Source organism: Podarcis raffonei, chromosome 4 (assembly GCF_027172205.1).
Source record: "Podarcis raffonei isolate rPodRaf1 chromosome 4, rPodRaf1.pri, whole genome shotgun sequence".
Taxonomy (NCBI): domain Eukaryota; kingdom Metazoa; phylum Chordata; class Lepidosauria; order Squamata; family Lacertidae; genus Podarcis; species Podarcis raffonei.
Genome location: NC_070605.1, coordinates 15,442,429 through 15,469,305, shown reverse-complemented (window position 1 = coordinate 15,469,305; position 26,877 = coordinate 15,442,429). Strand labels below are relative to the sequence as shown.

General features: G+C 42.0%; 1 protein-coding gene across 3 annotated transcripts in view; it reads right to left on the bottom strand.

Annotated features, from left to right (window-relative positions):
* Positions 1 to 26,877, bottom strand: part of TMEM135 (transmembrane protein 135) — a 184,830-nt gene that overhangs the window by 143,335 nt on the left and 14,618 nt on the right. For 2 of the 3 annotated variants that reach the window (XM_053385541.1, XM_053385540.1), the window contains exon 4: positions 5,358 to 5,391. In XM_053385541.1, coding sequence (XP_053241516.1) covers positions 5,358 to 5,391 — 34 coding nt within the window. Of the gene's footprint in view, positions 1 to 5,357; positions 5,392 to 26,018; positions 26,138 to 26,877 lie in introns of those variants that run through there. The other variant, XM_053385542.1, reaches the window with a different exon arrangement.

Here is a 26,877-nt window from a genome sequence, read left to right as displayed (position 1 = left end):
ACAAATCAAAAATTTCATCATTTCAGATAGAACATTACCATGAATAAAGCTCACATAAAGAACAGAAACACCAGAAAAACAAAGATATATAACAAAAAAAAGAAAAACAGAAAAAAAGAAAAATCCACTTTCTTACATTTACAAAATTCCATACCCCTCTGTCTTGACCCCCTCACATCCCCCTTTTTTGTGTTCCTCTTTATTCCAATCAAATTCAGCAAATTCAAACCCTTATTTAAACCATGCTTAAATTTATATTCTTCTAATTATTATGTCCCAATTTTCCATTGTTTTAGCCCAATCCTCATCTTATATACTGTGACATAATATTATTCTGTTCATAACCCTTTCTCCTTTTTAACATTCTTCTTTTCATTCACATTTAACCAGATCCCGCAAACCCTGTTACCTTCACTTTGAGAAACTGATTTAGAAGGCAATTAATAAATCAATGGTAATAAAGTCAGATAAAAAATTATCCTTTTCTTTGCTTACATCATTTCTAAGGCTGTTTTATCATTCATGAAACTGTTCATTAAAATGGACTGCAATTTCACTGAAATATCCTGCATATCACTTGGAACATCTTTAGTAGTCTCCTCCAGTGCAAAACAAACTCCTACATGGTTATTATATCGAGACATAATTATAGAGCAGATATATACTTAAAGAACCACGCTCTCAAAGCTACACAGATCGCTGTTTCCTGAAACCTAATGGTGAAACACCCCTTCATGTGCCAACTATGATATAGGTGAGAGCCTTCTCCATACTCATACTCGGTAACACCTTACTGTTAGTAATAAAAACCTGGTTTCTCTGAAAGCTGTTCTGCAGCTGTTAGGATTATTTCTGCATTGACTCTTCTCTTGAAATCTTGTAGCAAATTTTTACGTTTTATGTAGTTGTGGGTGGATTTGCAATCAGATCTTAAAGTGAGTTATTTAAAAAAAAATGTTTAGGATGCCTTAGGTGGCAGATAATCATGTACTTGAGTTTTAAAATAAAGGAAGTTCTGAAGAACCTTAACAGTCACACTGTCTTCAAAAAAATCAACAGATAATTCCACCAGCCAAAGCAGGACTCATTACCTAAGTTCAACCAACCTTCAAACAACATGTTACCTATTTCTAAACTATTTTCTAAAAAGCCGTGGAAAATATGCATGTGACTTTCAAACAAAAACGTGTTAGAATGACAGAAGGCAGAATTTGAGGGTACACGAGAAAGTGTTTTGAAAACCAAAAATATTCTAATATAGAGTCTTCTACCCTGCTGATTTGAATTGAGTAGCAATAATGAGTGTAATTCCAGTTCACTACCATAAATCTTTTTTTTCTTCGTCCCATAATGATATGAGTGTTCTCCAACAGCAATTACTCACAAGCAGGGCAGGGAGGATACTCGTCTGCAACATTTTATGGTTTTCATACAGCTCAAAGGGACACAATGCATCAGTTTATTAGCATTATAGCACAAGGGTTTCAGCATGCTCCACTTTTTCCTTTCTTCTACGTATGTATGTAGCATGTAAGAATAATAATAAATTTATTATTCAGAGTCAGTCCATCTGGCTGGGTTTCCCCAGCATATCTAAAAACATAATAAAAACATCAAGCATTAAAAACAGGGCTGCCTTCAGATGTCTTCTAAAAGTTGTGTAGTTCTTTACCTCCTTGACATCTGAAGGGAGGGCGTTCCACAGGGAGGGTGCCACTACCAAGAAGGCCCTCTGCCTGATTCCCTGTTAACTTTGCTTCTTGCAGTGAGGGAGGCCCTCGGAGCGGGACCTCAGTGTCCGGGCTGAACGATGGGGGTGGAGATGCTCCTTCAGGTATACTGGGCTGAGGCCGTTTGGGGCTTTAAAGGTCAGCACCAACACTTTGAATTATGCTAGGAAACATACTGGGAGCCAGTGAAGATCCTTTAGGACCTGTGTTATATGTTCCCGGCAGCCACTCCCAGTCACCAGTCTAGCTGCCGCATTCTGGATTAGTTGTGGTTTCCGAGGCACCTTCAAAGGTGGCTTTTCTGCTTTATTTCTTGCAAAACGAGTTGCATATCCACACAATGAAACTAAAACATTGTGGGCACTCTTTACATCAGGTGTATTCAGACCTAGGACCAAGCCATGGTTTAGTCTTTTGTGCATGAGCATCAACAATCCTTGGGTTCACAAACCCCTTCTTCCCCACTTATGCCTCATCTTGTATAGTACAGCCTTCTAACTTTCTTCATCCATTACAATTAGCCAGGAATCATCATTGGGGATGATGAAGTTGTAATCCAAAAACATCAGAGATTCAAGTTGGGGAGGACTGCTATGGCTAATTCTATATTTCTCCAACAACCTATACCTTGGCAAACTGCAATTTGCTTAGGCAAACTGCAATTTGCTGTGTTGTAACACAAGCTTTATTTTTCTCAGAACTCATTAGTCATTTTAGAAACTGGGTCATGAAAGGAGCAGGCAGATCATGTACAGAAGCCTGAGTCTCGCTGTTGTTCATGTATGTATTTGGCATTGTATTTGAATGTGGTTCTTGTCTACGGTACTTTATATAGCAGACTTCTTCAAAAATTAAATAACCCATTGACCTTGTTTGGACATAACGCTAAACCACAATTTAGCATTATGAGAATGAGTTACAGGAAATGTAACTTTTTGGTTTTCCAGTTTTTTTCCCAGTGCTCAACAGAGGAGAGGGGATGCACTTGAGGCCAAGGCCCACACAGATGTAGTACCAAACTATGGCACAGAGGTATGTCTGAACTAGGCCAATATCTTAGAAAAAGAAAAGGGGGGTGAGAGCAAGGAAAGCCACCACTGCTACAGTTTCAGTAACCTTAGTTCCCCCCATGATTGCTACTCAGAAAACCATCTCTTTTAAATATTTTATCATTTTATTTTTACTTCATTCCTCTAAGTGGAAAGAAAACTTTGGTAACTGGTTTGAAGCTTGGGTAAAAAGCTGGAAGTTTCAAACAACAGCATTAGAGAAATAAGAACCAAAAAGGTAATACTGGGTTTCATAACTACCCATTTTTAATTGTACCTTTCCCTTTAGTTGTAAGTTCTCCAAGGACATACATTATTTTATAATTTTTTATTGCTTTCTTTGCAACTTATTGTTTTATATTTCATTGTTAACTACTCTTAAGAGTTTCACCTAAGAAGCAATATGTAAATTTAGCTTTAAAAAAAATATTGATTTGCATACCACTAATTATTCTACTCAGTATTGCAATCACCATGTGAAGCTTTCTGAATTACTCCCACTCCTGCCACTCATTTTTCCTTTCCTGTTTAAGTGTCTAGAATTTTACACAGCTTTATGCAATTTTTCTAGCTCCAAAGCACTTTATTCAAATGGAGAACATTTTGCCAACTTGTCATCTACTGTGCCTTTTACTTTCAAGGAATCTAAGATGGATCTTATTTACAGTCCTCTCCTACCTTATTATCCAGAAATAACTGTAGTGATCACATTTCACTTTCACCCTCCAGCTGGAATCCTGGGGTTCGCTTTGATCCCAATATATCTTTAGAGGGATCGTCTTATATATACATATGTTACCAATACACCCCTTTTACCATCTTAGAAATGTCTTGCCTTCAACATGTGCAATCCAAAATAGATCTGGAAAGACTTGTGCATGTTTGTTGAGCCTCCAGGACCAGCTACTATCATTCTCGGTTCCTTGGTATTACAGAAATGTTGATTCATTGATTGCAACTGGTTCAGATTCTGTAGCCCACATTCTCAGCAACATAAGGTCTCATATTACTTTATGTGAATTCTTTTTTTTTTTTACACTAACTTCCAAAGAGATCAATTATTGTGTTATTAAACTTGCATGTCACAAATAAAGCCTATGGTGCTGTACAACATCTGCATTCATCTGTCTGTGTTTGGGTACTGTTAAATTGAAATTTTCAGAACCACAATCTACCGAAGACTACAAGATCACCCATGTCAGTTTAGCGGTGACAACCTCAATTTTAGTTCAGTATCCGGAAACCTGGTGCCTATGTTCACCTGACAATACCAGGGCTCAGCAGGAAGTCCACATTAGCAATATAATTCCTTCGGACGTATTTCTTCTTATGACAATAGAGAGTAGTACTTAAAAATTAAGAATCAAAGTTCTGAGATATATATATATATATATATATGCCAACCTTGCATCACATTGTTTGTAACGCAGACATCAACCAAGTATATAGAACAATAACAGATGAAAAATAATGTATACTGCTTGTGAAATCCTAAGCAATCTTCCCAATTTAATCTGTCATAGTTAGAGATAGTTGGAGATCTATAAAAGTCCTTTTTGTTAATCTTTTACCATAAGGCAGTTCACTGAAGACTTCCCCTTGTGATCTTAATTTGACCATGAATAGCCTACACACATCTAGAAGAATGTTAAATTACACAACCATGCAGAAGACAGCTAAATAAATTCTTTCCAATTCACAACTGCCTTATTAAATTTGTATTCCCAGTGCTCTGATGCTAAAGCTGTTTTTATATAAAATAATAGTCTACTTCGATAATTCTATTCTTGCTCTTGTATATATATTAATATATCTAGTACCTATCCTAATACTAGAATTAGTTATCCATACACCTCAATTCTTTCTACTATCATAAATAATTTTAATTAAAATTATAATTAAAAATATGGTGGCTATTGCCACCATAGGTCCACAAACACAGGAAACACAGCTTACCAAATATGTATTTCTAAACTTCCCATCATTTAGTTTAGAAACAATCTGGAAATATGATCAAATTATTCCTCTCTATAGACCTTCACAGCACAAGTTTGCTTTGCTTTATTAATAGGCAGCTGTGTTATTGTATTACTGGAGCAAGCATGGTATAATTTCCTTGATGAATCTGAGGGACTCCAGAGAAGCATATCAAGAAGGGAGCATCAAAAGAACACAGAAGAATGACACCCTTTGAATTGTGATTGTATTTATTTTCAAAGAAGTTCAGTACAGAAAGCTGATGATGGAAAGTAAAAAGTCACATTAAATACATTGTTCAGAATAAGTACCCACTTGACATAAAATTTAATATTTCAATATGCAAGTACAATATGCAAGAGAATTTATCTGGAAGAAAAATAGTTTATCCATTTGCCTACAATATTAGAAGTAAATATAACATATTTTCCACTTCACCATCTAGCTAAGAACCTTCAGGATCTCTGAATTAGTTGGTGAAATCTAGGTACCGACTGATCCAGTAAATTATATATCACATTTAAGGGAAACTCAACTTAGTAACAGCTTCTAAAATGATTCCATTTTAATATGTAGATGAAATGTTAAGAGTTTTACTTACCAAATTCGCCATGTAAATTGTAAGCAGCCCTCTCCTAGAGACAGAAACCAAAACATAGAATTATTAAGCCATAATGAGCTTAACTGCTGGTTTATTGCACACACAAAAACCCAGAACTTCACTCTAAGTCTATGATAAATTCTACCCCTGCCTGAAATCCCGGAGAGAAAAGCCCTTCTCCCCACCTCCCGCCCCGCAAGCTCTGGGGACAGGAGGGCTTCGCTGCCGACCGCCAGCATTTTAAAAGCCCCCGGGACAGCGGAGACTTCTCCGCTGTCCCGGGGCGATCTTAAAATGCTGGGGGGCGGCAGCGAACCCTTCGCTGCCGACCGCCAGCATTTTAAAAGCCTCCAGGACAGCGGAGGTCTTCTGAAGGCAGGCGGTGGGCGAAAGTCTTTGCTCCCCCCGCCTGCCTTCAAAAGCCGTCCGCGATAGCAGAGAAACGCGCTGCGCTTCTCCGCTATCCTGGGAAGGCAGGCGGGGGGGAGGAAAGACTTTTGCCCCCCGCCGGCCTTCAGAAGAGGTCCAGGACCTCTTCTGAAGGCCGGCGGTGGGCGAAAGTCTTTGCTCCCGACGGCCAGCATTTTAAAAGCGGTCCGGGATAGCGGGAAAGCGCAGCCCATAGGGGAATTCGTCTGGCGAAGCACCTCGAAAAACGGAAAACTCTTTCTTCTTGCAAGTTTTCCGTCTTGCGAGGCATTCATCTTGCGGGGCACCACTGTAACTTTATTTCACAATAGCTCTATCTAGTAATATTCTCAGCATATGTAAACATGCAGCATGCACGTGGATTGATACTCAGTGCTCCCTGGTAGTTATACCAGGTACATGGTTTAATGCAGGCATAGGCAAACTCGGCCCTCCAGATGTTTTGGGACTACAACTCCCATCATCCCTAGCTAACAGGACCAGTGGTCAGGTATGATGGGAATTGTAGACCCAAAACATCTGGAGGGCCGAGTCTGCCTATGCCTGGTTTAATGTTCAGTTACTTGCCTGAAGCAAATAGAAACTGCCCTCCCAATGAATCATCTGGAACTGCTCAAAAGGGCAAGTGAAAATGCTGCTGCTGCTCAGCCTGGAATAGAAGTGAATGCCTGGGTGAGCCAGGAAGAGGACAGGATGCCATTGCAACCCTTCCCTTCCTTGATCTTGGGACCATCTGCTGCCATCAACAGAAGCAATGCCTACCTTCCCCTAGTGCTGCTTCGCCCAAATGTCATGCTGAGCCAAGCAACACCATACCGTACCTTAGTAGGTTTTGACCATATCTTGTTTTAAGAGCTTTCAGTTAAAATAAAATACCTTTGGCAATATTTCAATACATCATTTTGCATTCTACAGGCACAAATTCCTGTATTTATTTGGCTTAAACTGGAGACATGAGTTAATATCACCATTATTTTCTGACCATAAATGTGATAGCATAAAACTATTCCTAGCTGTTTTTCTTCAGAAGGTAGAATCTGATCCACAAATACAGACCTTTTTATATAAAAAGTAAAACATACCACTTAACCTGTACAACTAAATCCAATATACCGGTACATAATCCAAACCCATAGCCAAATCAAGAAATCACCAATTTTCTTTCCAAACAGCTGCGTAACACCTATTACCAAACACTGAAAATCCTACAATTCCAGATCTAGAACTAAGATGGGGATGGAAGGGAAGTCTGAAATAACAAAGCATTACAGTTGATGTTTAGGTTATGCTTAATCACTCACAACCCACCTATTTCCTACTTTCAGCAGAAGTCTGACAGTGAAATACCAGTGCAAAAGTTCACTTAAAACCAACAAGAACAGCTAAGCTTTCATAATAATACAGAGAATGCAAAACACAGACTTAAGCAGTGACTTTTCAATATAAAAAGAACCCAAACATAAGTTGTTATGAAAGCAAATACCTATCATGACACATGGTTTATAGTGTCCTGTACAGTCACCATTTCAGATCTCCAAAATGCCTTTGAGTAAAGTAGACTCGAAAATAGAATACAGCAGGAGAGCTGTCTAACACCAATATTCACTTGAACACACACACAGAAAGCCGAATCAAAATGGCCAATACTAAAGAGTAAGCAAAAGATCTATTCTACAAAACATTCCAAAACTGTTTTAAGTAATCTGGAGATGGGGGAGGGAGGCAGAAAAAATCCTTGTGGTGTAGCTTAAGCATATTATCAGACAATTTTGCACTACTAGAAAAAGACATATTTATAAACCATAATGTTGCATGCATGCAGAAACCATTTTGCACGGGGGTTCCAATCCAAATGCATAAGCCCACCCTCTTTCGGGTCCAAAAGGACGGGCGAGTTGGCAATCACATGTCAATTGGACACACACACACTGCCTGTACTTAAATGTATCCACTAGTCCTATTAGCATTTTCTACTAATGTCTATTTGATGATCTGGATTCAGACGCAATGATTTTACAATGACCAAAACTTCATTTGGGGAACGTTTACTAAACTGTCAATCTTATTTTATAGATGGGCAATTTGTTTGTTTATTTTGTCTGCTTGCTGTTATATGATACTCTATTTAAATGTTAATTGGTTTGTTACCTAGCAGAAGTGTGATTACTTAGTTCTGCTGCATGCTGTCATTCATGACTCTGCCAGCCCTAATAGGCCCATGAAACTAAAGAGTGGAGATATTATATTCTTACCAAGGTGGCATGGGATTGGAACAGATGTACAGTGGTACCTCAGGTTAAGTACTTAATTTATTCCTGAGGTCCGTTCTTAACCTGAAACTGTTAACCTGAAGCACCACTTTAGCTAATGGGGCCTCCTGCTGCTGCTGCGTCGCCGGAGCCCGATTTCTGTTCTTATCCTGAAGCAAAGTTCTTAACCTGAAGCACTATTTCTGCGTTAGCAGAGTGTATAACCTGAAGCGTATGTAACCCGAGGTACCACTGTACTTTGAGGCTCCTTCAAACTCTAAGATTCTATGAAAATGTATTATAAGTGCAGCTTATAGCTACCTTAAAATTAAAGCAAGTGACCTGTAACATCAAAAGATCCACTACTAATTAAACTAACCATGACCGCAATCTTCCAGGAACATCCTCTCTTCAAGCCCTAATGAAGAAAGATTGATCATTATGTACTGCTATAACGTTTGACTCATACGCATTTCTCAAGGCGGCATTTCAAGCAGTGGCATGGACGTCAATCCATCTTTCTTTGCTAATCTGAAAAGGGGCAAGGCCATGGACCACGAGATTAAAGGAACTATATACGGCACAAAATCCTAATGAATACACTGACTCACTTTTATTTTAAAAAGAAAATGCTAGTGAATGGTGCCATGTCTTAAGGATGCATGTAATTCACAAGAAAAGGAGGTCACAAAGCTTAATTTGAAATTTAAAGCACTTTATGAATGCAGATCTGGAATGGAGATGAACTCCAGCCAAAAACATTAATTGAAGTAATGTGTGAAATAACAATCTCTTACATTTTTCCAAAAAAAAACTTGGATACCTTCTAACTGGAAAGTAGTTGATACTGTGCCTATGTTTATAAAAAAGGGAAAAAACAGAAGAACTAAGCCCTCTGTTGATTTGACCTCAAGGAAAACTACAGAACAAATATTTATAGAGGCCAGAATTCAAAAATATGGAAGGAAATAACAAGTGGGTGGCTCGTGTTCACCAAAAGCTGATTGTGCCAAACTAATTTAAAAAGGTAACTAGTTTACTGGCCTAGAGCATGACAATTGACAAAGTTAGCTCACCTGCTTGAGCATTTACTACCTATTTACCAGACTACGTAGCACCATTCATGGGTCACAATTCACTTGCTCCCATGAATGCCTAAGGATATGTGACATGGGACAAACAATAGGAGACCTAATGTACAATGCAGCTTGCCATAGGAAAGACAACTCTTGACATGCCTCCCAATAGCTTGTAGAAGCCTTTTCCACATGGACATGGGTTTCTTTTCCTCCAATATCTCTCAGGATAGACAGATGCCAAGAGAACCCACAGGATGGGGGGGGGACCCATAGCAGCAATTAGAAAAGCCACGTAATTTTTTGAAGTCTGGAAGTTTGGCACTTAAGCGTTGGGTAGATGTACTGTATTTTTCGCCCTATAGGGCGCACTGGCCCATAGGGCGCATCTAGGTTTTTTTGGGGGGGTAAAGAAAAAAACTTATTCCCCCCCAGGCGCGGGGCTGGGGTGGGGGAAGCCCAAGCTTCCCCTGACCCCCGACCCCAGAACAGGCTGCTATCCGCAAGCCTTGGGAGCCCGGCGGGAACTTCCGTGGGCTCCCAAGGCTTGCAAACATCTGCCCGAAGCCCGGGGTGCGCTCCGCAGCGCACCCCGGGCTGCGGGCTGCTATCCACAAGCCTTGGGAGCCTGGCAGGCACTCCCGCCGCACTCCGAAGGCTTGCGGATAGCTTCCTGAAGCCTGCCGCACCGACCCCTCTCGCTCTCCAGGCTTCAGCGAAAGCCTGCATTCGCCCCATAGGACGCACACACATTTCCCCTTCTTTTTAGGAGGGGGGAAATTGCGTCCTATAGGGCGAAAAATACGGTATATACTAACCAGGGGTAGGAAACATTCATGGAGAATAAGACAATAATGGCTACCAGCCATGATGGCTGGGTACTACTTCTACTTTGTACCTTGTTATCAAAACTGAGCAGAAAGAGGGTGATCTGAAAGTGTGGGATATTGACATCAGTCCCTTGTCATGGTCAGATCACTTCCTGTTGAGATTTAGTCTTTCAGCACCTTTCCCCCTCTGCAGAGGCGGGGGAACTATTATGGTCTGCCCTCAGAGGCTGATGGATCCAATGGGTTTTCCGACGGCTCTGGGGTGTTTTCCCGCTAATACGACTGGCACTCCTGTCAAAGCCCTGGCTGACCTCTGGAACATCCGAATGGCTTGGGTGTCAGTGTTTGTAAAAAGCAAAAAAAAAAAAAAGGAAAAGGTTCTGACCTCCCTTTGTATCCTCAGCCTGGCCCTCGGACCCTTGTCGGCACAAAAAGAGTCCACGAGAATATCCTTGCAGAGTTTTATTCTTAAAAGTCTTTGTGCAAAACACGACTGAATAACTATACACACCAGCACTAACCAACCAACCAACCTCAAACACCAGCCTCAGCCAAACTAACATTTATCACTGTATATATACAACTTGGTGCAGACCGCTGAGTCATGCTGACCCAGCTTTATTCGCATTAAAGAAACAGCGGCCATTTTAGCCGTGACATTGGGTTGTTGGCATGATGACCCCGAGTGCACTCTCCTGCTTTGTGGAGCCCGTTTGGCTCCCTGTTATACTCTAGCTCAGGGCTTTTTAGACATACATCATTTCGTGACACAGTAATTCAGTTTTACTAGCAAACCAGAGGTTAAACTAACCCCTTTCCAGTCCCGGGAGGAGCACAGGGAGGATTTGCGTGACACACCTACACACTGCAGCCAACACACTTGAGGATAACATTGCTTGCATCCACCAGGACATGGGGAAGCAAACTAAGGTCCGCGGGCTGGATCAGGCCCAACAGCCTTCTGAATCACCAGCGCACCTTCTTTCCCTCTCCCTCACATGGCAGCGGCAGCAGCACCTCCTCCCTCCCTCCTCCCTGCCCTGCCTAGAGGGGGAAGGGGGCTGGGCTTTGTTGGTGCCAGCAGCAGCGCTTGAGCGGCCGCCATTTTAAGCCGCCCCTCTATGGAGCCCTTTTGCACGCCGCTCATCGTCCCCCCGCCGCCAGCCCCTGCCGCTCGCAAGACACAGATAAGCAGCCATCGGGGCTTGTGGTGTTCTTGCATCATTTCCCCCCCCAAAAAAAAATATAGTCCGCCCCCCCACAAGGTCTGAGGGACAGTGGACCAGTCCCCTGCTGAAAAAGTTTGCTGACCCTGCAGCAGGACCTTCACTGTGACAGCAGATGACTCTCAAGGTGTCCAGAGCACTAGTCCTGTTATGCTGGATGAGTTTCAGTTAGTAAGGCTCAAGGATGTGGACAAGGTGCTTGGATCGGTCAGGGCAACCTGATCCTTGCCCCTCTTGGCTGATAAAAACTAGCAGGATTGGGAGAGGGAGTGTTCTCTGCCTGTTTGAAGGTGGCAGTGTTGAAACCACTCCTCAAAAACCTTTCCTGGGCTCTTCTTATGTTCTTACTTCATCAGTAACAAATATTTCCAGGGTAGCTGGAACAAAAAAAATCAAAATACTTGCTAATGCTGCACTCTGGTGATGTTCACAGTTCTCTATCAGTTTTTTTTTTAAAGCAAGGAATTTAAGTGGATATTAATTTGCTCATAAACTATGCAACACTGAAATATCATTCAAAACAAATTTAAAATTAACATGATTTTTACAGAGCACTCTGGACCTTGAGCGGAAGAGATCCCTTCCAATGAATGCATTTATATTTGAACAAATGAGTATAAGAATCAAACAAAGGAGATAAAAGGATATTTGAGGAAGGTTAGAAACCAAATAGGCATGAACCAACCTAATAAATATGAGGAAACAACTAATCTTCCCCCTCCACTTTTACAACAACACTGAAGAGTTCAAATACTTGGAAGATGAGACAATAAAACTCCTACATATCTAGTACAGGAGCATTCATCTAAAAATTCCCAGGACATTTATGGAAACTGCTTCGGTGGTCAAAGCCTTTCTGCACTCTTGTGCGCATTGAGTGGGAGAGTTTCAAAGGCAAGCAAAATTGATGGTAAGCTCCCAAAGCTTAATTTTCACTGAAGTGCAGGCATCCATCATTTTTGCCCCTAGAAAGAAAAGGGGGGGAAGCAAGCACAATTTCAAAGACTTAGCATTGACTCTGCAGTCCATTCAAAGGAAGAGCTTTTGACTCTACATTTCCAGTTTGGTATTTGGTTCACTTTTTGCCAGGATCACAATGTCATTTTCTCACCTCCAGAGCTATATGATTCCAGCATAACTTCAATGACAGCTACAATCCCCAAGACACTGAAGACTAACTACTCAGGATATTCCCTAAGGCTAAACCATTAAAAGCGTAGCTATCTTCCCCCTAAAAGAAGCCTATAATTTTCCACTGTGAAATGAGTTGTGTATCTGAATAACTCACCCGGATTTACATATTATGGGACATATCTTCTGCCGTTAGTATTTATGAAGAAGGATAAATATCTGACACAAAATACCTATTCTGTGACCATGCTTTCTTCATGCTTCTGAAATTTCACACATTGGCCAAGACTTCTGTTTTATTATTAAACATTATATTCTTAGAGATTTCTCCTATTTTAATCTGTTTTGATCATACTGTTTCACTAATTTTAATGATTTAATTTTTTTTACACCGTTAAAGATTTTAAATATTACATGATTCAGACATGTTTTACAATAAATACTTTGCAAAAAATTCTATACAACCAACATTAAGGAAAAAAACATGGCAATGATTGGCATAAAAAAAATTATATTAGCAAAATAAAATAAAATACACCACTAATCATCAGATCAAATTTTATTTTTATTGTTTTATTGCTGCAAAACAAATGAAAAGTTATTTGATCGTACAAAATATAATGGAAAACTGAGGAATGTTTGCCTAACACATGATGTACCGTATTTTTCACTCTATAAGACGCACCAGACCACAGACGCACCTAGTTTTTGGAGGAGGAAAACAAGAAAAAAATATTCAGAATCTCAGAAGCCAGAACAGCAAGAGGGATTGATGCGCAGTGAAAGCAGCAATCCCTCTTGCTGTTCTGGCTTCTGGGATAGCTGCGCAGCCTGCATCTACTCCATAAGATGCACACACATTTCCCCTTACTTTTTAGGAGGGAAAAAGTGAGTCTTATAGAGCAAAAAATACGGTAATTTGTTGTATTTCTCCAGTGTTCAGGGTTCGAAATTAGCAGAGTGCCAGGCACATTTTGCAGGTAAAGATTCTCCATTTGTGAACACCTCAAAAAGTCTGGGTGCCATTTTTTGCACCTACCTGACACTCAGTGATTACTGAAATGTATGTGCTTTGAAGCCTCGAAGTATATGTTAAGGATAGACAATATGTTAAGGAGTTTAACAATAAAGAGTAGAGTTTCGAAAACTGAAGTACAGTACAATATTTTTATTGTAAACACCAAATTAAACATGTATTAACAATTTCAGCTAAAAATGTGATATTAACTATGTGTCACTTATGTGAATTGTGTATTAGTTCATGCTTATCAAAATAACAGGGGGGAAAGTGTTGCCAACCGCCGCAGTGGCAACTAGACAGTCAGAACTGGATTTCCTTGTATTCCCCCATACACACATACACAAACTTATTTTGAGTCCTACCTCTGTCTTCAAAACCCCTGCCCTTCTATTAATTTTTTTTCCAGTTTTACTTTATTTCATAAGCAGACAAACAAACAATGATCATTCACAAAGACAGAAATACAAATAATATCCCAGAAGAGAAAATAAAAAGAAAAAAGAATACAGTCATACCTCTTGTTACGTTTGCTTCATGAAACGTTTTTTCAGGTTGCATCCTGCGGTGACCCGGAAGTACCGGAAAGGGTTACTTCCAGGTTTCGCCACTTGTGCATGCGCAGACGCGCAAAATGACGTCACGCACATGCGCAAAAGTGGCAAATCGTGACCTACACGTGCACAGACGCGCAGACACGGGTTGTGTTCCTTTCAGGTTGCCAACAGGGCTCCGGAACGTATCCCGTTCACAACCAGAGGTACCACTGTAGTAAAATTAATACACCCATGTGACTTCCCTCCTCCAATACTCATCATCCCTTAAAGTTTCAAGTTCCTATTTACATTGCATCTTATACATCTCATCTTTAATGTTCTAAATATATTAATTTCACCTAAGTCTACTTTACAAACTTAATCTATACATACCAACATGTTCTCCTTAGAACAGTGTTTACTCATGTACTCTTCAAAACATTGCCATTCTAGCCTTCGTTTCTGATTTGTCTAGTATCTTATGGCTGCTGTTAATTTTGCCATTTTGAGTCCTACCTCTGTCTTCAAAACCCCTGCCCTTCTATTAAATTTATGTTTGGCGGAGATGGCAACACACACACACACACACACGGGATATTATGCTTCAGTCAGAGAAAGGAGGGGAAATAACCTGTCTTCTGTTGAAACAAGACAGGAGGACATATTGGCCTTTTTGAAATTATCGAGAGCCCTGATGCTTTATTGGTTACAGACTTACATTTCTATTAAAATGAAAAAGGTATGACTGATTTGTACACCGTGCTTAATGCCAACCACAGTTGCTGCTTGCCAAAGAATTACAAGACTGGTTGCAAAATGGTCAAAGGCCTGGAAATGATGCCTTATGAGGAACGGCTAAGGGAGCCGGGCATGTTTAGCCTGGAGAAGAGGAGGCTAAGGGGTGATATGATAGCCATGTTCAAATATATAAAAGGATGTCACATAGAGGAGGGAGAAAGGTTGTTTTCTGCTGCTCCAGAGAAGCGGACACGGAGCAATGGATCCAAACTACAAGAAAGAAGATTCCACCTAAACATTAGGAAGAACTGTTACGAAAAAGGAGCAATGCAGAAGCAAGCACCAGGTGGCTGGAATGGTAAACAGGATGTGGGTGTTATTGGATTGTACCGTGGGAACAAGAGACAGTGTACTGAGCACCGGATATTAGCTCAGAGCAGCACATGACCCTGTACTGGAAGTACATGGGTGGAGTTTATTCTCTCTCTGCAGTTGGGAAGCAGAGTGTGCAGACATGTTTTCTCTGTACTGGTGAACGACAGGAATAAAGACATGTAAATATATTTCTGTCTGTCTCTTTCCCCCTCCCTGGGAGAGGAGTGGGAGGAGTGGTGTGTTCTCCTTCACGTTGAGGAGAATCGCCGATTGGAGACCTCCCTTGATCTTGCCGGGAGACGCAGACAGGAGGTCATAAGGATTCAAGCCGGGCACCTGGAGGGTGGCCAAATTCCTCTGGACTAAGAGCTAAGCTGGAGGCTCTGCTCGCTTGAATTCCGACATCTGGTAGCAGATCGATGGTTATCTGATCTATGAGAATCTGCATGAGAGGTGAGAGGTCGATGAATCGTTGCCATCCTCTGCACCTAAGGAGATAAAGAAATGCGTCTGCCTGCAGCCAGAGGCTAAACAGAACAGACAGCTGGACACCGAGAGGAGTGTGTTTCAAGGCAACGGAGCCAGAAAAGGTATGCTGCATTTCGGGCTAGAGAGAATGAACGCAGAAAGGCTTATTTTCTGGTTCACAATAGCTGCGTTTGAAAAACAGCTCTGAAAGGGCAAGCTTGCATACCAGGAATTCCTGTGGTGAGATAAGGAATCCCGTCCTGAGCAGGTTGCTAGGCAACGTCTGCCAGCACTTGTTAGGTTACTGAGTGGCCTAAAAAGAGCCTGGGAAATCGAAAGTGTATCTGCGCAGCTGTGCAAGGGTTTTGAAAACACAGCCCAAAGGTTTGCCTGCCAGTGAAAGCAGTAAACAAGCCGAGAGACTTTTGGAGTTTACTGGCTTGAGAAAGTGAAAGCTGGCTTGGGATTGAGTGCAAACTGACCCTTGGATTCAGCATGGATTCCAAGAAGGCGGGAGGTTTGCCCTATCCCCCTCCCCTCACTAATGACAATTATTCATCTTGGTCTATAAAGATGAAGGCCCTGCTGCAGAATCAGAGGGTCTTTGACGTGATTGAGAACCCCATCCCAGCAGCACCAACCCGAGGTTGGGAGTCACAGAATCTGAAAGCCAGAACGGCTATAATTCTGTGTGTGTCAGATGACCAATTGGTGCATATTCAGGGTTTGGAATATGCACGGGAAATTTGGGAAATGCTGCGAAGAACACATCAGAGGGATGCTGGCTCTTCAGCGTTGCTGTATTTTGAGAAGCTGACCAATCTGAGGCTTGCGCCTGATGGAGATGTTCAAGCGCACCTGACGGAGATGAAATATCTGCGCCAGCAGATGGTGGAACGCAATTTCCGTCTGCAGGAGGAAGTGTTTTGCTTCATGATGATCAACAGCCTAAATCGGACTTACAAAACCGTTGCCAGTCAGCTTGGTTCCCTCCCCGCTCACGATTTGACCGCGGAAAGGGTGTCTGCCGTCGTTCTGAATGAACAGGACAGACTTGCTGCACTGGAAGAAAAGGACCGGGGGAGGGAGGAACGGAGTTCTAATTCCCCCGCAGATGAAGCTACTGGTGAGAAAGCTCTAGCTTTGAACGTTGTCCGATGTTACAATTGTGGACAGGCTGGGCATCTTCAGCGGAACTGTAAGAAGCCACGTCAGCCAAAAGGAGCGAAGGGCCGCTCAGCAAAGCCTGAGGCGTCAGGCAAAGGTCACACCAAGACTTCGGTGAAACCTGGAAAAGCTTTGATGGCGAAAGGAACCACGCCAGATGTTGGGAACGCGTTTATTATCGACACTGCAGCGACGGTTCATATGTCCCCACACAGAGGACTCTTTTCTACGTTTAAGAAGCAAAGCTTCACTGTGAAACAGGCCAACGGTCAGGAGCTGGAAGCGGCCGGCGTGGGGACTGTCTATCTTAAGAGTCTGGACTTGACAATAAACAATGTTTACTTGGTTCCTGAATTGAAGTTCAATCTGCTGAGTGTTTCGCAGATTGCAAAGAAAGGACTGAAACTGTCCTACGATGCTGAGAGCTGCAAGATCTACAAAGATGGAGAGTTATTTCTTTCAGCCAGGGAGAAGGATGGACTTTATTTGTTGACTTTTGCACAAAGTGATTACATGGAATGTAATTCATCTGTGTCTAACTTAGTTTCTCTTGCAGGTGTGAGCAAGAAGAAGACCGGAGTCAACAGAGCATTTCAGCGGGTGTATGCTGATGTGATTGGTCCTCTAGAACCATCTAGAGGCAATGCAAGATATTATCTTGTGTGTGTGGATCATTTCTCTAACTATGTCTGGGTTTATGTGTTGAGAAAGCCACAGGAAGCCTTGGAGAGGTTTCAGGAGTTTTGTGACAAAGTTAAGAGTATGCATGATGCTAACATTGATTGTCTATTCACAGATGAGAAGCAGATTTTTCTTTTACAGGATTTCCAAAGGTTCCTGCAGAAGAAGGGGATCAGACACAAGATTTCTGTTTCAGCGGAAGCGTGGAACAGGGGTGTCTGTGTACGGGTGAACAGAGAATTGCAAAAGGGGATGGAAGCACAATTGCTAAGTTCACATCTGCCACATGAGTACTGGGCCGAGTCTCTAATGTCGTTCTGTTATACGAAAATGAGAAAGGTTTCAAAAGAGTTGGGAAGTTCTCCTTTTGAGAAACTGTTCCACAGAAAACCTTCTGTTGCCCATTTCAAGGTTTTTGGGTCTCATGTGAGAACAGAAGCTCCAGGTGGAGTAAAGAATGCCAGAGGCATTTTTGTGGGGTATGAAAAGGGTCTCTACAGAGTAATTTTGTCTGAATCTGGTCAGGTGATTCTCACAAAATTTCTAGAGAGTGCTCCTGAACAGGAGAGAGTGATAGTACACACATTTCCCACTGAGGACGATTCAGATGATGATGATTTCACTGATTTCAGCTGTACAGAAAGTGATGACACTGATAGCTCGGAGAGCTCAGTTGTCACAGTCATTGAGAGGAAGTCTCACACAATGGATAGGCCTTCACAACTGAAGGATGAACCACTGTTTACCATTGGAACTAGTTCTCCAAAGAGTCCTGAGACTGGACCAGTAAGCAGAGAGGATCAGCACCTCATACGTAGGTCTGAGAGAGTTACAAAGGGTCAACCACCCAAGAGGTACTCAAAAGAGTTTGCTAACTTAGCTGTTGCATGTGTTGCTGTTGTAAACAACCGAGGACAGGTTGGAGCTGTGTCTAAGTCAGAGACAAAGACACAACAGAGAGTTGCTAGCCAAGGTAATGCAGATGCACTCATTCCTTGGAAACCAGACAACCAGAGAGGTACACTGGGGAAACCAGTGGCGGGGAGTTCCAAGGGTGGAACTGAAACAACAGGGGAGTGTTATGTGTATAACAACTGTTTGTTTTCTTCTCTGGATCATGCTTTGCTTGCTGCAACACGCATTGATTCTTTTGGGGGAGGATGTTACGAAAAAGGAGCAATGCAGAAGCAAGCACCAGGTGGCTGGAATGGTAAACAGGATGTGGGTGTTATTGGATTGTACCGTGGGAACAAGAGACAGTGTACTGAGCACCGGATATTAGCTCAGAGCAGCACATGACCCTGTACTGGAAGTACATGGGTGGAGTTTATTCTCTCTCTGCAGTTGGGAAGCAGAGTGTGCAGACATGTTTTCTCTGTACTGGTGAACGACAGGAATAAAGACATGTAAATATATTTCTGTCTGTCTCTTTCCCCCTCCCTGGGAGAGGAGTGGGAGGAGTGGTGTGTTCTCCTTCACGTTGAGGAGAATCGCCGATTGGAGACCTCCCTTGATCTTGCCGGGAGACGCAGACAGGAGGTCATAAGGATTCAAGCCGGGCACCTGGAGGGTGGCCAAATTCCTCTGGACTAAGAGCTAAGCTGGAGGCTCTGCTCGCTTGAATTCCGACAAGAACTTCCTGACAGTAAGAGCTGTTCAACAGTGGAATTTGCTGCCAAGGAGTGTGCTGGAGTCTCCTTCTTTGGAGGTCTTTAAGCAGAGGCTTGACAACCATATGTCAGGAGTGCTCTGATGGTGTTTCCTGCTTGGCAGGGGGTTGGACTCGATGGCCCTTGTGGTCTCTTCCAACTCTATGATTCTATGATTCTATAATTCCTTTCGTACACAAAAAAAGCTCATATCAAGCAGGCAGAAAGCTTGAAAGGCTGCTCTTGCATCTTTTTAGGAAAGTATAAGTCACAATACACAACAGAGAGTTAACTTATTTTATCCAAAGCCATATTTCTTGGGGCTGGGAGCAAATGCAGACTCCACTGCCTTCCATTAGCCAGGTTTTTCCCCTCCCAACTCCTTGCTTTGTTTACAGTCAGATGAAGAGTTCCAATAATCTCAAAAACCTTGCACACTATTCTGTGAGCTTTTTTTCCAGGGCAATACTTTTATTAGGCCAAATATGGATTTCAGAATGTATTTTAACCAGACTACTGCCTTGTGAACTTAAAATAAGGCCATTCTGAAGCAGGAAAAAGCTCCAGGGAACAGAAAGTATTTTATGGAATTAGCTGGTAAAGTTTAACCATTCCAAGCTGCCACAAACATTAAATTGCAATAACATTCAGCCCATGTACAATTTGTGTTCTAAGTTGTCAAATCCACAAAAGCCACAGCAATTTTCTCATGTTTAGCTTATGGCACATATACTGTGGCATATTTAATAGGCAACATACTACAATCAGTAATAACAGTATGCCATACAATCAATCTCTGTTAAGAAAGTGTTTATTCACGCACCTGGAGAGCCAACTTTAAAATGAAATTTAAAAGTACAAAAAGATCCATACATATGCCTGCCAATTTTGCACAGGCAATTAGTAACATTCCAGGGTAACCGTGCTTAATATATTTATGTTTGTGATCAATACAGACTTAACCAGAACTCTGCACAGTTAAGATTCTAAACGCAAAAAGCCAAACTCATTATAAGCATACTTCAGACCTTCAAAATGCCAGTCTAGTATTAAAATGAACACATTTAAATTTCTCAACTGCGAGGGTCCCACCTCAAACTCTGGAATGACCTTTGTAAATATCCAGCAAATGTTAAGGACATTATCCTCCCTTCCCACCCATCCCCCAATCCTAAAAGGAAGTTAAAAGGTGTTAGAAGTAGCCTATGGTACATTTTTATTGCCAAATTACAGAACCTCTTAGGGCTTTATAATGGCACCAATGACAGAGCCTGCTCTACAGCAAGGAGACAGGCGCCACTATAATGTTAACAGCAACTAAGTAAACACTAATTCTGCCTAGAGGACAGGGCACTTGAAGAAGGGAAAAGGAAAACACACACAGAGGTCCCTTCAAAACCACTCTAGATCTTTATTTTGATTAGCTATAATTAGGTTTCTTTTCTCCAGTTCATAGTGGTGTAATTAACCAAGGAAAAGCGTAAAGGGCTAGGCTCATTAGGCAAAAGAATACACAATTAACTTCTGGAGAGATCTAATTGCCTTTCCTCAAACTGTGTGAAAATTAGCACTTTACTCTTATACAACATGCAACTCCATTTGCATTGCTAGGCTAAAAATGACAGGGTCTAGGTAGCAGATTTAAAATGAACGCTTACGTTTAGCACCACTATCTTGGATCTAGGTGCCGCCTGACTTGTTAATATGATTCATTTGCAGGGGGAAAGAGGGACACACAGAGATGCACCAAATATTTTCCAAACCTTTAATCGCGCTAGAACATAACGCTAGAATGCCAAGACAAAGAGAAGATGTGCCTTTACCCTTCTTCTCCGATAGAAAAAGGAGGAGAAAAGCACTCCCTCCTTTGTGGCCCAACTCAGTCATCTCCAAAGCAGGCTCTCTGGGAAATGGAGAGGTGAAATTGGCAAACAGGAATTTCATCACTTCCTCTTAATTTACAAGTGGAAAACCTGGGTCCCAAATGTCTTTCAAACTCTAGCATCATCAAGAAACCCAACTGAAGCAGCAGCTGTGCAGATAGGTGCAAGGATGGCTCTCAACAGCTGAGATCACAAGGTATACCTATCACCCCAAGCACCCCCCTGTTGAAGTGGATGTAAAATAGGCTCTGCAAGATTGACATCAAGTAGACTGGGCTAGTCCTCATTGATGCAGATTCCACCATATATGTGTTGCCTTGGATCTGTGCATGGATGCACTACACCCCAGGGGTTGGTTGATTATTGAAAGGTTTCTAAAGTGCTTCCCAACATGTTTCCATGCTGTAAAACATATATCAAAAGAACAAAATATACAGTAAAACAAAGGGGGGGGGGAACATATATAAAACAAATACATACAGAAAATTAAGTACAGTGGTACCTCGGTTCTCGAATGTAATCCATTCTGGAAGCCCATTTGGCTTCCAAAACATTCGAAAACCAAGGCATGGCTTCCCATTGGTTGAAAGAGCTTCTTGCACACAGCAGAAGTCGCGTCGCACGTTTGGGTTCCGAAAAACATTCGAGAACAAAAGCATTTACTTCCAGGTTTACGGCGTTTGAGAAGTGAAATGTACGACAACGGAGGCATTCAGGAACCGAGGTACCACCATACAAATCCTTAAAAGCTTTAAATTACAAGCTTCCAATAGAAAATGGCTGAATCAGTCTTAAAGGAAAGCCCTCTTTCAAAGATACACTTTCAATAGCAACCTAAAAGCAAAAAAAAAATGCTAGTTATTGTAATGTACAAGTCTTTCCTCCAAAAATAACCTACCCAGCATAATAACAGACATTTTGCTAATAGACAATGATGTAAATGATATAAACGTAAGTTTGAGTAAGCGCAAAGGGCCATGACTCAGAGAACGAGTGTGATTTGTGCACAGATCCCAGGTTCAATTCCAGGTAGGGCTGGGAGAGACCCTGGAGAGCCACTGCCAGTCCATGTGGACAACATTGAGATAGATGCGGTGAGTGGTCTGACCCAGCAGAAGGGTCCTATTACAGTCTTACTGAACAACATGAAACCATGAAACTTGCATCTGAGCAAACATGCTTAGGATTACACTGCAGGTTGCCTATGAAGAGACAGGCAACAGCTTTTTTTTTTCTTAACAGAAAAGAGAATAAAACATTTTGGCTGATTTCAGGGTAATCAATTTGATAGCACAAACCCACTGCCAGATTACTGTGGTTTATGAACAGCTTTGATTATGTTGACAATCATGGCAATTTCAGTGTCAACTAACTGAAGGAAAAACAGAAGGCTTTTAGCCATTCGCTAGCTTGCCTTCAATGTTCCCTACATTTTCCTAAAGATACAATTTGTATACAGTACTCTGGCCCAGAACCTAAACACATCAACGCTTACAATGGAGGTCTAATTTACAAGCATTTCATTCCTGAACTCAGTCTGATATGGATGCTCTGTAAGCAAATGCCTACAGGGAACTTAAAATAGAGTGCCCACTGGGAAGAGATTAAGTGATTACCGTATTTTTCGCTCTATAACACGCACCTGACCATAACACGCACATCGTTTTTAGAGGAGGAAAACAAGGGAAAAAACATTCTGAATGAAACAGTGGATGTATCATTTTTGTGCTTCATGCTGTGGCCACAGACATGTGATCTGATGGTGAATTTGGGGTGACCCAATGCAAAAATCCTGAGAATTCCTGTGGATCCATGCATTGTAACCACGTTTTTGCACCATTGCAGCCCAAGGCAACAGTGGGTGCGTGATTTTTCTGGTGCAGGCTGTAGCCATGGACATGCTATGTGATCTGATGGTGAATTTGGGGTGACCCAATGCAAAGATCCTGAGAATCCCTGTAGATCCATGCTTTGTAACCACATTTTTGCACCATTGCAGCCCCAGGCAACAGTGGGTGCGTGATTTTTTTGGTGCAGGCTGTAGCCATGGACATGCTATGTGATCTGATGGTGAATTTGGGGTGACCCAATGCAAAGATCCTGAGGATCCATGTGGATCCATGTTTTTTAACCACGTTTTTGCACCATTGCAGCCCCAGGCAACAGTGGGTGCGTGATTTTGGGGGGGCAGGCTGTAGCCATGGACATGCTATGTGATCTGATGGTGAATTTGGGGTGACCCAATACAAAGATCCTGAGGATCCATGTGGATCCATGCTTTTTAACAACGTTTTTGCACCATTGCAGCCCCAGGCAACAGTGGGTGCGTGATTTTGGGGGGCAGGCTGTAGCCATGGACATGCTATGTGATCTGATGGTGAATTTGGGGTGACCCAATACAAAGATCCTGAGGATCCATGTGGATCTATGCTTTGTAACCACATTTTTGCACCATTGCAGCCCCAGGCAACAGTGGGTGCGTGATTTTGGGGGGCAGGCTGTAGCCATGGACATGCTATGTGATCTGATGGTGATTTGGGGTGACCCAATACAAAGATCCTGAGGATCCATGTGGATCTATGCTTTGTAACCACATTTTAAGTGGGGAGCGAAGGAAAAACAAAGAAGGGACATGAGAGGGGTGTGCAGAGAAGCAGCTGGCTAAGAATGCAGGAGAGGGATTTAACGGGAGGGAGGAAAGAAAGGCAAAAGTTTCCCCCCACCCAAGCCAGCCATCTCTCTCTCTCTCTCTCTCTCTCTCTCTCTCTCTCTCTCTCCCCCTCTCTCTCCCTCTCCCCCAGCAGCACCAGAGCACAGAGAGGAATTAGAAGGAACGACACTCTGCTTTCCCCTCTGCTTGCCTGGAGGGGAGGGGCTTTCCCTGCTCTTTGTTCCGTTTCAGCAAACACAGCAACGAAACAGAGGAGGGTGGGCAGTAAGACCCTGAGGCAGAATGCAGGAAAGCAGCCGCTTCCTCTTTTCAGGTTTCCCTTCTCCGTGAAGCGCGATTTGATTTTTGCCTGATTTTTCGGCTCCAGGGACCACATATTCGCTCAATAACAGGCACAGACATTTCCCCTTCCTTTTTAGGAGAAAAAATCTGCGTGTTATAGAGGGGAAAATACGGTATTTGTTACCAGCTGCTAGATACGTTTAAAAGGCCAGAAACATATTTAAGAATGTTAAAGTAAAACAATTACTGTTGATTTATTTCCCCCTCTTTTAACCTATTTGACATGATGAGAGAGAAAGAGCCATTTAAAAGAATATGAAGATGTTTGGTGATTTCACATAGGACTGGATCCAGTTCAGTCCTGCACAAATTAGACCCACTAAAATGGGTTACTAACATAAATCCATGCATTCCAGTGGATCTGCTTTAATTTAGCTGGATACAACCTATAGCTTCTGCAAAGCCACCATTTCTCAAAAGTACAGAAATTGCACCAAATTTGAAATGAGCAGAGAATTCCTGCTCCTAACAAAATTGGGGGGTGGGGGTGGAGGTTGTTTGTTTTATTAAACCCTTTTAAAGGTAGGCTTGCAAGCATCTGGCCAATGCTGGCAATAATCTCAGCAGCCAGAAGGGTGGTTGTATAAAATGTACGGGGGGGGGGGCAGCAAAAATCTTGTGCTCTGCATAATTCCTTGCTCCTCCCATAATTTGCATAGCCATTTATTTGCCAAATAAATCTGTGTAATTTATACAGGCCTCTAAACACACTGGAGGAAAAGTATTGTGCAATTAGAAAGCAACTATCCCACAGTCATGGAGATATATGATAGGGATATTCCAAAGTTTGCTTCTGGGTTCAAGGACATATACATTCCAGTTCTTTTTTCAACATTTCAAATTTCAGCAAATAACTAACTGGGAACTAGCAATCAACTTCAGCATCACCTTGCCTTCCCCTCCTGTATCCACCCTCACTTCTTCACTCATTCTGATCAGTTTTTTTACAATAGCAGCCCCTACTCTGACCAGTTGACAGGTGTAAAGGTCTGTGCTATTAATGAATAACAACAAGTTAGCTCACCCAAGTATAAGCCTGAATGTTTCCCTGCTAGACAACCAGACTTCTGCGCCTGAGCAGAAGAGATAAGAACTTGCACTGCACAAGAGCTCAAAACTCCATAGTGAAAAGCTGTAATGATGGGAGCTTTATTGAACGATTTTTAGAAAAGAAAAGAAAACCCACAAACTTGGATAAAGAGGACCAAAAGTGGATTCTATGAAATTACAAGCTTAGCTAACCACCTTGAACCTAATCTGCTTCTGAACCAGATGTCTGGAAATGGACTTCAACACAATTCTGGATTCATTAATAAGCAGCTTATTTCCTTGCAAGCAAAAGTGAGAAAAATCTGGTTTCAATGCCCCAAAATCATGGTGAAACAGAGACCAGTGCCCTGGAGTTAAGATATTTTTCAGAGTTTAATATTACTATTACTCAACACCACACAACAGGAGCAGTAAAGTGAACATTTGCATCAAAATCCACAAGTTGCTTGCCCAGAAATTATCCACTATTTCCATATTACCCTGACCACAGTTCACAGTGGGGGAAATACTCCATTTCTTCGCAAGTAACAAACACTTGACCCAAACACAAGAAGGGTGCCAGGGCAAACCAAGCAGGGGGGTTACCCCATAAGAGCTAATAAGAGACAAAATGGGTTATGGAGTTGGCACCCTGGAAAAAATTTCTTGCAGTCGCCCAAGTGGCGATCATGTTACATTAAGCCACCTTAAGGAGGGATCATTTGGAGGGGTGGGGAAAGGGTGTTAACGGGTGCAGTTCTTTTAATGCTTCTTGGGAGGCAGTGTGAAAATCTACTGCCAAGCTCTGGCTTATTCTTAACAATGTGTGTATTTTTCCAAGCAACATTTCTTTTTCCTTAGTTTTAGACGTGCAATAAAAAGAAGTTCAAATTGTCCTTGGCAGAGATGCAGAAAGCTGTCCTGATTTTCCTTGAGGAATGAAACAGTAAAGCCAACTGGAGTGATAGTGTCAAAGAAGTTAACTTTCAGGAACCCTATCAAGCCCACCATCTGAAAAGCGGTTAATGAAAAAAGGAAAGTTTAATTGGTTTCAACCATTAGAAACAGGAGCAAGCAGGAGCAGTATTCTCTTCAAAAATTGGCCTTAGCAGTCTGTGTCATTTTCCCTTCAGGAACATTGAACAGTAGGAATGGGTAGTCACCTTCCGAAGATTTTTAGATTCGAGGAGGAGGAGTCTGGAGAAATATATCCATGAATCCAGCTGCAGGCGGAACAGCAGGTGCCTGAGTTCTGATAGAGGAGCATCACCTCTCAGGAGGAGCCAGGCGGGCCCAGGTCCAGGTGGGAGGGTTGCCACGGTGACAAGGACCCACCCTCCTTTGTGACATCTCTTGCTTCTCCTTTAAAAGCCACAGACTTGGAGGAGGCCATTAGTAGTGAGACGAGTGAAGGAGAGAGGAGTTAGTGGCGGTTGGTGGAGATTAGGCGGAGGATTAGTGAATTGTTATTGATGTATTAGAGGATTTTAATATTTTTTTGTAAGCCGCCCAGAGTGGCTGGGGAAGCCCAGCCAGATGGGCGGGGTACAAATAATAAATTATTATTATTATTATTATTTCATTTTCTTATTTTGATTTTGATTTCATTTATTACTTTTATTTGATTTATTTTGATTTTCTTTTATTCTTTTAAGTTTTTATTTTAACACTTTTATTTTATTGTTCATTTTAATATTTTTGTTCTTTGTTTTTCATTTTATATTTTTTGTGCACATCTGTACATATTTTGTATATTTTTATTTTGTACATAGAGTAGTAGGGTTAAGTGTAGACTTAGGGTGGGGGTTAGGTGTATGCTTAGGGCAGGGGTTGGGCTGGGGTCGGAGTTAGGCTTGGGTGGGCATGTTAGATAGCTAGCTACTTTAGAGAGGAGGGTGGGATCTTTTCCTGGACAAAATGGGCAGACTGTAAGTAGCATTCCTTCCCTTTCTCTTCGTCGGGGGGGGGGGGATGTGAGTCCTGGGGTCTCCTGCACAGCCTTGGCTCTCTGGAGAGGCCTGG